Here is a 15,554-nt window from a genome sequence, read left to right on the forward strand (position 1 = left end):
TAACACACTAATTTTATCAACAATCCCTCCCTTAAATTGATATTCTAAATATAATAATTAGTTTAAAAGGAGTCAAATTTTTAAACTCCATATAGAAACATCAAGTAGCTTTCTGAGCTTTTGAAATACAAAAAATTTGAGAGGTTTGGTTAGTATATCAACAATTTCATCCTCGCTTTTGTAGTAAACAAGATTAATGACTTCATTATTTATGAGATTTCTCAAGAAATGATACCTCATATCTGTATGAGTCGCACGGCCATGCCAGTTGGCACGGCCCGGATCTTCCTCTACTCTGGCAAGGTTGCACGGTCGTGCCAATTGGCATGGCCCTGGCCTCTTCCTTCTCTGCTCAAACCACACGGGCGTGCAGATTTGCACGGCCCGTGGCTTTAGTCTCCACGTTGGCTCCACACGGTCGTGTGAGGTCACACGGTCGGCTGCTCCCTTAAGCTCAAAGTGATTCGTTCTTCATCATTTCGGCTCCTCCATCGCCTCCACGCCCATGAAAAGCGCTCATGGCCAGTTCGTGGAGGCTATACACATCCTGAAAATGAAATACGCAAAATAAAATACTAGACTAAAAGTCACTAAAGAAATAGAACGACAAAAAGGAATGATGAACTTAAAATAAGAAAACCCTTGGGTTGCCTCCCAAGAAGCGCTTGTTTTAGGTCTTTAGCTCGACCCCCGTTTCTGTTAATGCGGACTGAACCCGTGGAGAGACAGCTCCCCACCTAGGGTTGATGCTCCAGCCTGCGCCCTCAGTTTCGCTAGTGCAGGACAAATGTATTTCGTGTTGTTTGCTGGAGGGGAACTCTCATGGAAATTGCACTTCTCAACTTTGTGTATGTTGATCTTGTAAAAATGTCCCTGAGGAGAGGAGTTACAGATGGAGGAATCTAATAAATCAAATTCGATCTTTTATTTACCAATATCCAAGGACAACCTGTGACTTTTTACGTCTATGATGGCTCCAGCTGTGGCAAGGAATGGTCTTCTAAGGATAATCGGTATCTTAGGATCTTCTTCCATATCCAAAATAATGAAATCTGTGAGAACTATACACCCACCCACTTCAACTGGCACATCTTCCACTATTCCCATCGGGTATCTACATGAGTGGTCCGTTAATTACAGTGTCATAGTGGTCAATTTTATGTTCTGGAGGCCCAGCTTCTTGCATAAAGAGTACGGAAGTAGGCTGACGCTGGCCCCCAAGTCGTAGAAAGCTCTCGGTATGAGTTCAGGACCAATTCTGCACGGTATGGAGAAGCTTCCTGGATCCTGGAGCTTCGATGGAGAATTCACCATAAGGAGGGCGCTGCAATTCTCTGTTAGTGCAACAGTCTCGAAGTCGCCTTTTTGCCTCCTATTAGATAGAATTCCCTTTAAGAATTTTACGAATTTCGACATTTAGTGCAGCGCATCAATCAGTGGTACTTTTATGCAGATTTCTTTGATCTTCTTCAGAAACCGGTTGAACTCTTCGTCTTTCTGGGATGTTATAAGCTTCTGAGGAAAAGGGATCATCTGATTCTATGGGGCCGCTTGAAGAGCTTCTTCAACCTTTTTAGTAGCCTCTTCTCCATCCCTGTTTTGAGTCTGATTTGGCAGCAGGAGAGAGGGCGCTTTCTCTGAGTCAAGCTCCTTCTGAGTAGTGACTTGGGGATCTCCCACAATACGTCTGCTCCTCAGCTCAATGCGGTTGCAATGTTCCACTGGATTTAAATATGATTTTCCTGGGAATGTACCCTGTGCTCTTGAGGTAGACTGAGCTATCTGAGCTATCTGGCTGTCTTGCATCTTCTGGTTTTTTTCAGAGTTTTCCAGCCTCTGAGTCAGTTGTTTAATCTCGCTTCTCATCTCCTTTTGCTCTGAGAGAGCTTCCTCAAGCATCTTCTCAATCCTGGACAGTTGTGAAGGCTGCTGTTGTTGGTAGGTATGTTGCCCAGATTGGTGGCTTTGTTGCCTAGGCTGATAATTTTGATGTGTTGGTCCTTGATCCTGATTAGTCAAGTATGAGAAATTGGGGTGATTCCTCCATCCAGGGTTGTATGTATGGGAGTACGGATTATTTTGCTTCTGATTGTAGTTGGTTATTGCATCACACTGCTCAAGTTGGTTCATCTGTGCCTGTATCGGCCCAAAGGGGCAAGTGTCTTGAGCGTGATCCATACCTCCACAAATGTCGCAAACACATTCTATTGCATTAGCTGTGTTGTTTCCCATGGCTTCAAATTTCTTTGTCAGAGCGTCCGACTTTGCAGACATCAATGTAGCTGCATCTACGTCGAATTTCCCTGACGCTTTAATTGGGTTTCCCGTAAAAGAGCCACTGGATCTTTCAGATGTCCATTGATGGTGGTTCTACGCCACATTTTCTTTTATCTCTTCGGCTTCATCGAGACTTTTGTTCATCAATGCTCATCCTGCTGCAAAATCAAGCGATACCTGTTAGTTAGAGCCCTAGAGCCAATCATATAATGATTGTTGTATGGACTCGTTGTATCATATTCTTATATATATATAAAGGTATTTCTTTATGGTTATTATATTTACTTGTATTGGTGCCGAATAACTAAGTATAATAGCATCCTTGAGTAGAAGGTTCATATCTATATCAATCGATTGGTTGAATCGATAGTGAGATGATATAGAAAATACTACTCTTAATCATTCCTAGTCAAGTATTAACATTCAGGGGCAATGTTAATGCGGCGAGACTAGCATGTATGTCAACTTGATGACTTGATCTCACAAGTCATGGATATATAGATATCAAGTTGACACATGGGTATGCATTAGAGAATGTATACTGAATGACCCGCCATAAGAAAGTATCATGGATCGTTATATGAGTGTCATATACTTTTTCATGTGGTTATTAGTATGACTATTAGTCCTTGGACCTGAAGTCACCATGGTTCCCTACATAAGGAGTTGCATACTTTGGCTTCGTCAAACGTCACCCGTAACTGGGTGGACTATAAAGGCGATTACTGGGTATGTAACAAAGTATGCGGAGGGATGTGAGTGATGTAGATGGGATCTATCCCTCCTATATGACGGGAGTGACATCATTATTCTTGATAGAGTGAGACCACTAAGTGCATGCCCATGCCCAAATGAGTCAATATGAGATATTGAGCTCATTTGATTAGAGTGAGTCTACTTGGAGTTCAAGATTTAGATTGATTAGAGGATGACATGGTCTATGCCTCACATTGATCAATCTAGATATCATGGATAGAAGGACATTGTCATATATTGTGAAGAGTCACAATTAGTAGTCACAAGGTGATGTTGGATCTCAACATTCTTGTAACTTGGGTAGTAATGATGTGTTGCTAGATACCGCTCATTACTTATACTTCTAAATGGGTTTAGGAGCATTGCCAACGTTACAAGAACCTATAGGGTCACACACAAAGGGCAATTAGATGGAGATTAGGTTCATTTGATGAACCAAGAGGATTATGTTCATGTGATGAACCAAATTGGATTAAGAGTAATCCAAATTAAACTAATTGAGTTGGACTCAATTTGATTCATGTGTTAAATGAGTCTAATTTAGACTTGGACTCATTGAATCAATTTAATTCAATGAATATAGATTCGTTAAATTAAGTTAGCTTGAATCAAATGGTTGGATTTGATCAACCATGGGAGAGAAGATGTCAAGTTTGACTTGACCTAAGAGGGAAGATAAAGAGTCAAGTTTGACTTAACCTTGACTTGACCAAAGCCATGTCATTGTGACTTGGCATAGAGTGGGTCAATGATGATGTTCCACATCATCAAGGACAGTACATGTGTGTGTCACCTCATGAGGGGGATCAAGAGTTGTGACTCTTGGTATTCCATGGAGTTTAAAACTCCTCATGAAGTGGTCGGCCACATTATGATTGTGTGAGTTACAATTTTTTGTGCTCATTGATTTCATCTTCTTCCTCCTTGCTTCTTCTCCTCTCCCTCTCCTCCTCTTTGGCCGAAACCTCCAAGAGTTCTAGCACACTCTAAGGTTTATTTTCCACCTTTTTGTTCGTGTGCATACATATAGAGGAGTGTCCACTTGAACACTCTCGAGATCCGACAACCTTGGACCAGCGGGATAAGCAAAGGGCTTCACATCAAAGGTATAAACTCCTTAACATGTAGATCTAGTGTAGATCTAGGTTAGAAAACAAGTACATGAAATTTTTGTTCTTTTAATCTTCGTACGAATCCGGTGGCATGGGACTTCGGGGTTTCCGCAACATAAAAAACAGTTTTTGCGACTCGAAAGTCCTAACAGTGGTATCAGAGCCACGTGCGAACATGTACTTATTTTTATTTTAATTTTATGAAAAATTATAGTTCTGTAAGTTTCTGTGATTTTATTAATTTTATGATTTTTAAGAGTATTTTTCTCGTAGAAGCGAAACAACAAGTGTTTGAACACTTATAGGCTTCGACTACCGAGAACCACCTTCCGTAACGGTAAGGTCTCGCCCAAAATGCTTTGGGGCAGCGGCTAAAGGCGCTGTAAGATAGTCGTGGAACACTCGTGAGACTTATTTTGTGAGAAGGGGTGCTGCCCCTAACCCCGCAAGGGGCATTGTCCTGCGATCACGCCTGAAAATCGCTAAACGGGATCGCCGGGAAGTTGCGACTCATAAAATCATAAAAACAGTAATAAAATCACAGAAACTTATATAAAATACATAATTTAGAATTATGTATGATTTGTGATGGTCATGGAAAAAAAACCCCAATTGGATTGGTTACATGTGTTGTAATTCATAATATGACATGCGCGTCATTTTGTGTGATTGCGACCTACGCGTCGTGCCTTTCTATTTTATTTCCTGTTGTAAAATAGTTTAGACTCGAATGTAACTCGAGTTTCATCTTTGTAATGTACAAAATGGAGCTGTGAAAGGTCCACTCGAGGAGGAGTTACGAGGAGGGTACGAGCAACACGTTGTGGTCAAAGGGAGGAGCTTAGAGAAGCTGTTGACCCTAGGTTGACCGTCTGATCTTCTCAAGATCTTCTCATTGGCTTGAGAAGATCGTAGTAGGGTCATGACCTAATCACAGTTTAATTAATTGCTTGTGTGTGTATGTGATGCATGCTAGAGTAGAGTAATTAATTAGTGCATTGACGATTATATTAGATCTTAATCGCGTATATGATACACATCAACGATAGATTAGATCTTAATCGCGTCAACTCAAAATGTCTACCATGCCGTGATACCCATCACTACCTCGATCACATGTAGTTGTTGAATCTGCCAAAGCAGAGCAACGCATATTATCTTTGTAGGGTGCGGAGGGATAATCTTGATCCCGCCTATCAACGTCTGGATGAGTACAAACTCAATCAGATTGAGTATAACTAGTTTACTCAATTGGATTGGATATACAAATATGTGCATTGTATTTAGTAGTACAGGCCCATAATTGTGAAAGACAACACCCAGCAAATTTCACAGCTTTCATGTGACGCCTCTGCAAAATCTTCAATGCTAGGACGAGGAATCTTTTCAGTGCATGTCTTCACTCGCAGAGCAATACAGCGACAGCACGGCGCCTATGCCAGAGATGTCTCACAAAGCAGCAGAAAGCTGGCCAGGAATCCAATGGAAACAAAGCATAAATAGTCTGTTTAACTTCAACATTTCAGTACCCATCAGCGATCAACCCTCTATAGCGTACTCCTCAGTTCGCAATTCCTCTGGCTTTCTTTTGCTCTCATCAGATCGATGGAGTCCTACAAGAGAATGCTTCCTGCATTGTTCTTGCTCTGCTTCCTTCTCATGTCATCTGGTTAGACAATTTCTAATTTTCTAATTTTCTCTTGATCAACGCCAATATGTTGATGGCTATATATATTTTGATTGTTATGTACGTGAATAACACTGACGGACGCAGAGATGGGGACGAGGGTTGTGGTGGCGAGGAGATGCCAGTCTCAGAGCCACAAGTTCGTGGGGCAGTGCGTGAGGCCGCTCAAATGCGCCAACGTGTGCCGTACGGAGGGGCCGTTCACTGGAGGGGTATGCCGTGGTACCCAGCCCAACCGCAAATGCTACTGCGTCAAGAATTGCTAAATAATTATTAAGCTCTATAACTGATCAACCAAGAGCCAACACGAATTGGCGATGTCGTCGTTGGGGTTTAAGATTTTAGAGTAAGATCATTGTCGCTGGTATGGTAGCAGTTCGTCCTTGTTTGAACTTAGTAGGTTACTCAGTTTGCAGTGTCATGCAGCGTTTATGGTGATCAATAATCAATATCATGTTTGCTGTTTGGTTTATTGGTATTTCTTTTCCCATGATTTCTTTCTCCTTCTATTAATGGCTGGTTTCTCATGGATTATGAAACGATGACTGGTTTTTGATGTAATTAATTTAGCTTTTCTGTCTTTTTTTTTTTTTTAATTAACCAAAATGCTTATGAGAAACACAAAATTATATAATAAAAACTCAAAAGAATCACTAAACCTAAAAGCTGACTAATTATACTACTGTTACCAAGAACACTTCCTATCAGATGAAGGATACATATAGTGGCAAAAGGTGATGCCCCCGTCAATCCATTCCATAGTCAACATGGAGGAGGTAAATCACAGGCGACTACTAGCCTTTGGAATAATAACTAACACATAAGGGAGGTATTTACCTCGGCTTTGCCGAGATTCGAATCCCAGACTTTATGATAGCAACACCTCATGTCATGTGCTAGTCACTAGATCCATCCGAGAGAACGGATGAATAATACACATGGACACTACAGTAGAAGTTCAATTTGCATTGCTAGATCATACTGAATGCTCTGGTATCAGAACCTCTATCTATCTAATATCTATCTTCAGATTGTTCTGCTCGGCGACTAAGAAGTCCTCAGCTTCCTTAGTATTTGGGCGAGAGCCCGGGCCTCCTTATTCTTCAGCTCGAGGTCTTCGATGGCCCAATTCTTCCTCACGTTGGCCGACTTGATCTTATTGTCGAAGGTGGTGACCTACTTATTGAGCCGAGCTAGAAGAGTGGCCTACCCTAAACTCTTCTCCCATTCGGCCTCGAGCAGTTTGTTGCTCTTCTCCAGATGGCTCGAAGTTTGGCCACCTCGGCGTTCGTCTGTTCTTGAGCGGTGAGGATTGGCCCCTCTACACCTTCATTTTCTTCACTTCCTCCTCCAAAAATGTAAGCCTTTGGCACATAGCTAGGCTCTCCACCTAGTACTGCAAACAACAAAGTGAATATAAGCGCCGATCAGAAGTAAACTATACAAATACAAAACTCACCCCAGTAGCCATCTGGGTGTGGCTGTCTGTGAGTGCCCCCGGAGGCATCACCGTCGCACGGGCCCGGGCATCTTCCTATATTTTGACGAGCGACCCTTGGATGATAATTTGGTGCTCCGGAGCTCAGGGCTCGGCGCTGGATTCGCGCCACTCCTTGGTCGGCAGGTGCAGAATCGTTGTAATGTGGAGTTGGACGCTCGGGGCTGACTGTGCAGAAGTTGCCCGCCCGGACGACCGTGATGAAGAGGTCGGTCGGATGCCTGACTTCTTGGTCTTCGATTTTGGTGGAAGGAAGGACACCGCTGCGCACAGACCATTCCCTTAGGCAGACCGGATAGGGAGGGCGTCCAATCCGATGACTTAGGGGCAGTGGACTCTTGGACGGGAGCAAAGGTCGACGTCTGCACCTATTCGGCGGACCGCACCCCCGAAGTGGCGGAACGCGATGAAGGCTCCGCCCGGCGCCTCTTACGCCTGATCAGTGGCTCGACTGAGGAGGCTGAGCCCAAAGCCCCCTCAACTTCAACGACTGGCTGTTGTTCAGAAGGTTGTGAGCCACCAGTCGCCCCGCCACTGGCCAAAATGGGAACTGCCTCGCTCTCATCTTGCGACTCCTCTTGTGAGCCGACCGGCTGCAAGCCGCGGCTCCCCAGTTCTTTCACAATGGTCGTGTTGATCGCGGCATCCGCGAGCTTCGCCTTGTCGGCCAGACGTGCGCGCAGCATGACTTCGGCTGCACGAAAGGAAGAAAAATCAGTTAGAATCAAAGAAAGGAGTAAAGTGGTTGTATACCTAGGTTGAACGTGAGCTGGGTGTGGATCGGACTCAAGCTGAAGATATACAGTACACCCTCCAGCAACAGCTTGTGGATGTCGTATTTCTGACCGACCAACATTAAGGCTATGTTGAGATAGTCTGATCGGCTCTTGTACTTCTTTAATGGAGGCTGAGTCGCCATGTCTAGTTACCAGTTTGTTGGGAAGTCCGGCCGCCAGGGAAATCGCACAAAAAAGAATTACTCCTTTCAGTGTTTGTTGGAGGTCGACATTTTATCAAAGAAAACCAAGCCCACTCGGGCTTGGAAAAGAAAAGTCCCTGGCTCGGACGACTTAGGATAATAAAAGTAATGAAATAGCCGGGGAGTAAGGGGAATGTCATGCATGCGAAAGAGAACCACCACCCCACACAGTAACCAAAAGGAGTTCAACACTAGTTGATGAAGGGAGACTCAAAAATATTTACACACAACGGAAAAGAAGGGGTGGATGGGGAACCATAGACTGACGGTGAAATGGTGCCTAAAGAAGCAAATACAGCCAGGCGACGGAGAATTTGGTCGATCGAAAGGGGAGGGAAGGATAACTTCGTATTCGGGAGGAAGCTCAAAAGTGGCTTTCAGACTCTCAACATCGTCGGCGTCAAACTGGTACTCGGTAGAAGTGTACTAGAGTCCAGGGATGCTGGCGGGAGGCTGTGAAGAACTCACTATCTCAAAACAAGGTGGAGATTCGAAGGACAGAAAATCTACTGGCAGAATTATCGCTAGAACACTAAGACACCGAAAAACTCGGAAGACAGGGAAGGATAGACGCCGAGAGATGAGAAAACAAGGGGCAACGAGGAGAAAGCTTACTGGAAAGGTTGTCGGAGTAGCGAAAAAGAAGGATGTCACCGGAGCACAAGAGCGTCGTCGAAGAATTCACTTCAAGTGCGCAAATGCGATGACACGCATGGGCTTATAAGCCTGGGGGTCTACCGACCGAAGCCGTCTGATTTCGGCTGAACGGTCAACCCGCTCGGCCTAACAGTACACTCCTGATGATATCCAGTGATATCCTTTTAGAAGTTGGTGTCGCCGACACCGGGCATGGACTGTCAGAAGATCATACAACGGAAGCTTCCATTGTCATTTCAGAGATATGCTCAGCCCATTAACGCACTGTGACAGGGATACTTTACTGACAAGTCTTTTCAGGAAAAATTTTGAGAAGCATGCTCACCTTGGAAAGCATGTACGCGTGCTATCAGAGCTCTATATAAAAGAAGGTCTAAGCATCGACGAAGGTATGCGATATTCATTGTCTGTGCTACAGTCTTCTTGTTGCTCCGCCTTATTTTTCATCACCGGTGACTGACTTGAGCGTCAGAGGGCCAACGTCGGGGACCCCTTCCTTGTCTCGGCATTGACATAGTTTGTGTTGTAGGTCCGAGCAAAGTTCACAGGAGGTCAGCATGAGCGCCACATCCCCAGCTTTCTGTCTCTTTGACTTTCGGACAGGATCACCGCCTTTGCTCTCCAAGATTTTCCTTATGGGAATTGATTACGATGTTGTTTGCTAATAACACGTTCTTCACAAATTTGAGAAGGAGTTCTAATTTGAGGAAGATCGATCACTATATTCTTCTGTTTTAGTGTTTTCAATCCACTAAAATTTAGATGTCTATAGCGAAAGTGCCATAATAATGCCGCATCATCAAATATGATGAAAAACATGAATGTGATGTAGTATGAAGATAAAGCGGAAACATACGATTTGCTTTCATGTTAACTTGTGCAATTAAGCCCAACTTTGCATCTTGAATTTCACAAACTCTTTCTTTAATTTCATATCCTTTTTCTTGTAATTGACCCACATTAAGCAAATTAGTCTTTAAATCTGGCACAAAAAGAATATTAGAGATAATATGGGTAGAATCCCCTTTTACTTGTATGGTTATCTTTCCTTTTCCCATAACAGAAATTGTAGAGTTGAAGCCAAATTTGACAGAACTACGAAAGGATTTATCTAAGCCTGAAAATGTATCCTTTTCTCCACACATGTGATTGTCGCAGCTTATATCTAAATACCATATATTCCATTGAGTTTTCTCCTTCTCATGGCATACCATTAAAAGGGACACTTCTTTTTCTTCTGCAAAGTTAGTCTGATCCCTATTGTATTTCTTCAAATTAGTATAATATTATGATCTATAATGGTCATACCCTATGACATCAGTAACATTCAACATTAGACTTATTTGCTGACTTTGTTCTATTAGTTGTAGAATAATGGCTTTCACATCCTCTATCTCTTCTTTGAAAATAGTTTTACTGGTATTGATTTTGTTGTTAGTTTCCATGATCATTGTTGTTTCTACCTCCTCTTCCTTGACCTTAGCCTCTTCTTCGTCCTTTATCACTTCTACCATTTGTAGAGTGATTTTCTGATAAAACCTTCAATACTTGCTCCTCTTTTTCATATTGATTGATTTTCTACTTATAAATTAATAATGAACTTTGTAATTCATTAATTGAAAGTAGACTTACATCATTTGCTTCTTCAATGGCACAGACAACAAAATTCAATTTTGGTGTCATAGATCGAAGAATTTTTTCAATGATGAGAACATCCTCTGTCTTATCGCCAAGAATCCGCATTTTGTTGACGATTGTTATCGTTCTTGAAAAATAATCTAAAACTGATTCTCCTGATTTCATTCGTAGCATTTCGAGCTCCGAACAAAGTGCTTGAAGTTGTTGCCTCTTAGCTCTTGTCGTATCTTGGTACTTCTTTTTTATAAAATCTCATATATCTTTGGTAAAACCCTTGCAGAGAATGGTTTTCAAAATTGAGCGATTAATAGCTTAGAAAAGGAAATTCTTTGCTTTAAGATTTTTCAATTGCGCATCTGTTAGCGCAATACTTTCTATCATTTTTGCTACTCCAGAAATCACGATTGTCCAATATTCTTTAGATCTTAAAAAATTCTCCATGAGTATTCTCCAATGGTCATAGTGACCTTCAAATCGAGGAATGGTAGATTGTACAAAACTTTCGGAAGATATAACTCTCTTCGAAACCTCACTCGATACCATTGATAAGAAAAATAGGTGAGTCGAGGATACAAGGAAGATAAAAAATAAGTTTTCTTACACTTTCATCAATCATTATATATCCTATTTATAGGCTAATACTTATGACAATAATGGAGAAAAATCTCGAATTGATTTCAATCAATTGAGATTTATTATATTTGACATCACAAATAAGATCGACATGAATCAAATAGCAAAAATAATACTTTCAAATTTATTATATTTATTTTTATACTTATAAATTATATGTCATATTTAATTTTTACATTATTGTTTGGACAACTTGTATAAATAAGCCTATTAGCTTTAGTAAATACAAATCAAAAAATTATTCTCTATTCTATTTCTTTTCTTCATCTATTAGTTTCAACATGGTATTAGAGTCATTTTCTCTTCCTTCCAATTTTCGTTTTCTGAATTTGTATTACAGCAGCTATAGTAGTTTCTACATCTAAGTTTGATATCATCGTCGACAACAGTAACTTCGGTAGCAGTAGCTTTTCTTCTCCTTTTATTAACAACTCTTTTCCGTCGACGATAGCAACTTCGACAATGTTAATGTTAGAGTGTATACTAAAAGTCTAGCTTTTGTAAACATTTATTTTTGAAATAAAAGAATCACATTGGTCAAATATCTATATTTTATTTATTAAAGTGTAGTTGTTTAATTAATTTATATTGTAGATAACATGGTGTGTGGTGTCACACACAGAAGATCATGTTATCAGTTCTTTATAAATTATAAACAATTGCTCACAACTAAGATGGAAAGGAACAAACCATTGGTAAAGTCATAGTGTAATTAAGTATTAGTTTATCTTGACTAATAAATTACACTAGTACACTCTAAGTGTATTGAGTAGGACCATTCTAGGTAAGTTCTTTTTTATACTGACTTAATAAAAGAACTAAGACCTTAGTTATTATGGAAGTATGTACTCTTAATCCTAATATAATAACAAGCATATATATTTAGTATCTATTTCTTTAACTTATCAAATGGTGAGATTTAGTTTGATAAATCAATAGGCCCGATAAGTTGGGAAATGATATTACTTATAGTGTATGTTGTTGATTATAGGAGGAAACTGTGTCCTAGTAATCTAGATTGAGAATGTCCCCAAGAGGAGCTCATAAGGATTGTCATGTTAAACCCTGCAGGTGGACTTAGTCCAACATGACAATGAAGTTGAGTGGTACTACTCTTGGACTTAGATATTAATTGAGTTGTCAGTAACTTACTTAATTAGTGGGCATTCGTTATCTTAAATACAGGGAGACTAATACACTCATGATAAGAAGGAGCCCATAAATATAATTTGGGATTGGTGCGGTAGTGCAACAATAACTCTCTAGTGGAATGAGTTATTATTGATGAACTTGAGTTGTGTGTTCGGGGCGAACACGGGATACTCAAGCTCATCGGAAGGCCAAAACCAATTTCTCGTCTAGGTCTCTGTCGTAGCCTCATTAAAGCCTCAAGTCCATCCAAATATAAGCTCATCTTGGTGTCCAAGAAGGGGGCCGGTCCAATGCTTGGTGACCAAGCAAGGGCCGGCCACATCCTCCTCTATGGGGGGCGGCCCTTTTGCTTGGTGACCAAGCAAGTAGGGGCCGGCCATAATTAATTCAAATAAGAGGAGTGTTTGAATTTTTAAAATCTTCTCTTTGTAGAAAACTACAAGTTTTAAAAGAGATATTTTAATTTTAAAAACTTTCCTTATTTGAATTAGGTCACATGATTTAATAGAGAGTTTTAAAAGTTTTAAAACTTTCCTTTTTAACCATCTTCATGGTTTTAGAAAAAAAAAAAAGGAAGAGAAGTTTTAAAATTAAAATTTTCTATTTTTGTAACCATGTTAAAAAAAATGAAATTTTTTAGAAGAGAAGTTTTAAATTTTAAAATATGATTTTAATTTTTAAAACTTTCCTTTTTTAACATCCACTTTAAGAAATTAAAAGAGAACTTGTAAAATTTTATAAAGGCTTGTAAAATTTTTACAAAAATTATTTTTTTCTTTCCTTATAGTGGCCGGCCACCCTTGCTTGGTGCCCAAGCAAGGGGCCGACCAAGATTAAATCAAGCCAATCATTAATTTGGTGATTGATTCAATTAAGAGGAAAGAAAAGGAAAAATAAAAAGGAAAAAGGAAAAACAAGAGGAAGATTTTAATTTTTGTAAAAATTCTTCCCTTATTTGCCTTAGGCAAGTAATATAAAAGAAAGGGTAAGGAGGCCTCATGAGAAGACAACTCTTATTCTCTTGGTGGAGACTCTCTTGGTGGCTGGCCCTCTCTCCCTCTCTTCTCCCTTTGCTCTCTTTTCTTTTGTGGTGATGGTGGCCGAATACTAGAAGGAAGAGAAGCTCTTTTGGGTGGTGTTCATCTTGGAGGATTGTCGCTCACACGACGTCCAAGGCGAGGCGAGGAATACGACATAAGATTTTGAGGTCATTAGCTTGCAAAGAAAAGGTATAACTAGTAATTTTCTTCCGCATCATGCTAGTTATTTTTCTTTGTTAGAATTCCAAACACAAGAGGCAATAGATTCTAGTTTTTCGGATTTGTTATTCGAGTTTGTGTTTTTTGTTTTTTCGAATTTGTGATTCGATTGTTCTTTTTGGTTAAACCTAGAGTTATATAAGGAAATTAAATATTAGCTTTCCTTAAAAGGCTTTGTCTAGAAAGTGATGATTGCTCCCATATCCAAGAAGGTCTTGTGCCTCACCATGTTTAACCTGGAAGCCAATTTTGGAAATTAATATTTAAATGAATTTATAACGTAGGTGGATTTGGATCAATAGTTTTAAGTTTCGCTTGCGATCCAAGTCTAAACTATTAAGAACAAATAAGTTAAATTTGGAATCAATAATGTTAAGTTATGTTTGCGATTCCTAATTTAACTTCTAAATAACACAATAAGTTATTTAGGAAAGGTCCAACACTTGTACAAAATTTTTGTACAGTGAAACCGTTACGATCTTTCTAGGACTAACCAACAGTTAATTATAGTAAGACAAAGTTGTTACTTCTTCGTTTTATTTTTCTCTTCATTTTTCTTTTTTCCTTCCCCTTTTTCCCCTTTTCTTTTTTGTTCTGTTAGACCGGAAAAAAAAGGCAAAAAAAAAAAAACAAGTAGAGCAGAGAGCAAGAAAAAATTAAAAAAATAGAAAAAAGGCAAAGCAGAATAAAAAAAATAGAGCAATATATATATATATATATATATATATTTGTTTTCTTCTTTGCTCTGTTTTTTTATTCTACTGAGATCCCTATGTTATCTCAAAATAGATCTTTCCCTTTTAATATGGTTCATTCTTTTTCCGATAAGCTTAAGTATGATATATAACTATTTACTTGGTCATGTTGATGGTTCTTCATCCGCACCTCAAAAAGATAATCCATCCTATGCTATTTGATTTAAAAAAGGATCAATTAGTCGTGTCTTGGTTAATCTCATCAATTACTAAGCTTATACTTCCCATGTTCGTTGGCCTCAACACCTCTCGTCAAGTTTGGGAAGCACTTGATCATTCTTTTGTATCTCACTCTCAAGTACGAACTCTCCAACTTCGTCTTCAATTACAGTCTGTGCAACGAGGAGATGTCTCTATCAATGACTATATGCAATCAGTCAAGACCATTGCAACAACCTAGCTGCAATTGGACATCCGGTCTCTGATCTAAAACTACTAATTAATGCATGTTCCTGCAGATTTGGGCCCTCAATATGATAGCTTTGTTCCTAGTGTGACGACTCGCATGGATCAAGTATCACTCGAAACTCTTCATGGTATGTTATCTTCTCATGAAAGACTTCTACAAATACAATCTCAAAGGCTGCTAGATTCTCTATCTTTATCGGCACACATGATTAGCAAAGTTCCATAACATAATCAATCTCTTCCCCAACATGGTCATCAAAATCAAATTGGAGGTTTCAGAGACAGAGTTTGTGGTCAAGGTCGAGGTCAAGGATGCTGTCAGATTTGCTTCAACTATGGTCATTATGCTCAAAATTATTATAAAAGATACGATTCAAATTTTTGAGGACCTGCATCATCAAATCAACCCCCTCCCTTATCTTGGCAATCTACTACTAAATCATCTCATTCTGGATCATTCTCACTCTCCATCCCTCCTAATGCAACGTCATCGGTTCTTGAAACCCCGGGATGACATTCGGATTCTGGAATGACTCATCATATACTGGAGTATGATATTTTTGCAGAAGCTTCACCTTATCATGGACCTGACGTGGTACAAATAGGCAATGACTCAGGTTTACAAATTGCTCGCATTAGAAACACATCCTTTCATTCATGTGGTCGTACTTTTCACATGTGCAACACTCTTCATGTTCCTTCTATTACTAAAAATTTACTTTCTGTACGTCAATTTGCTCTTG

At 39.9% G+C, this 15,554-nt stretch overlaps 2 protein-coding genes across 2 annotated transcripts; one reads left to right on the forward strand and one right to left on the reverse strand.

Moving 5' to 3' along the window:
• Nucleotides 1-454: 454 nt before the first annotated feature.
• Nucleotides 455-1,416, reverse strand: LOC122041938. The gene is made up of 3 exons (XM_042601833.1): nucleotides 1,196-1,416; nucleotides 964-1,114; nucleotides 455-547 (listed from the first exon to the last, which is right to left on the reverse strand). The coding sequence occupies exons 1-3, from the start codon at nucleotides 1,414-1,416 to the stop codon at nucleotides 455-457; spliced, it is 465 nt and encodes a 154-aa protein (XP_042457767.1).
• Nucleotides 1,417-5,682: 4,266 nt separating this feature from the next.
• On the forward strand, nucleotides 5,683-6,304 carry LOC121977973 (defensin Ec-AMP-D2-like). Its single transcript, XM_042530373.1, has 2 exons — nucleotides 5,683-5,814; nucleotides 5,920-6,304. Exons 1-2 carry the CDS (start codon nucleotides 5,751-5,753, stop codon nucleotides 6,096-6,098), a joined length of 243 nt encoding a protein of 80 aa, XP_042386307.1. The 5' UTR covers nucleotides 5,683-5,750; the 3' UTR covers nucleotides 6,099-6,304.
• Nucleotides 6,305-15,554: the final 9,250 nt, after the last annotated feature.

The sequence above is a fragment of the Zingiber officinale genome, chromosome 1B (genome assembly GCF_018446385.1).
Source record: "Zingiber officinale cultivar Zhangliang chromosome 1B, Zo_v1.1, whole genome shotgun sequence".
In the NCBI taxonomy this organism is placed as follows: domain Eukaryota; kingdom Viridiplantae; phylum Streptophyta; class Magnoliopsida; order Zingiberales; family Zingiberaceae; genus Zingiber; species Zingiber officinale.

Bases quoted from the DNA above. Each gene is read 5' to 3' on its own strand.
- LOC122041938 (XM_042601833.1), bottom strand. From the start codon at position 1,416: ATGTCGAAATTCGTAAAATTCTTAAAGGGAATTCTATCTAATAGGAGG. The intron at 1,115-1,195 runs GTACTCTTTATG...CCACTCATGTAG, and splicing joins GCCAGCGTCAGCCTACTTCC to ATACCCGATGGGAATAGTGG. The intron at 548-963 runs GTAAAAAGTCAC...TTTCATTTTCAG, and splicing joins CAGCTGGAGCCATCATAGAC to GATGTGTATAGCCTCCACGA.
- LOC121977973 (XM_042530373.1), top strand. From the start codon at position 5,751: ATGGAGTCCTACAAGAGAATGCTTCCTGCATTGTTCTTGCTCTGCTTC. The intron at 5,815-5,919 runs GTTAGACAATTT...TGACGGACGCAG, and splicing joins CTTCCTTCTCATGTCATCTG to AGATGGGGACGAGGGTTGTG.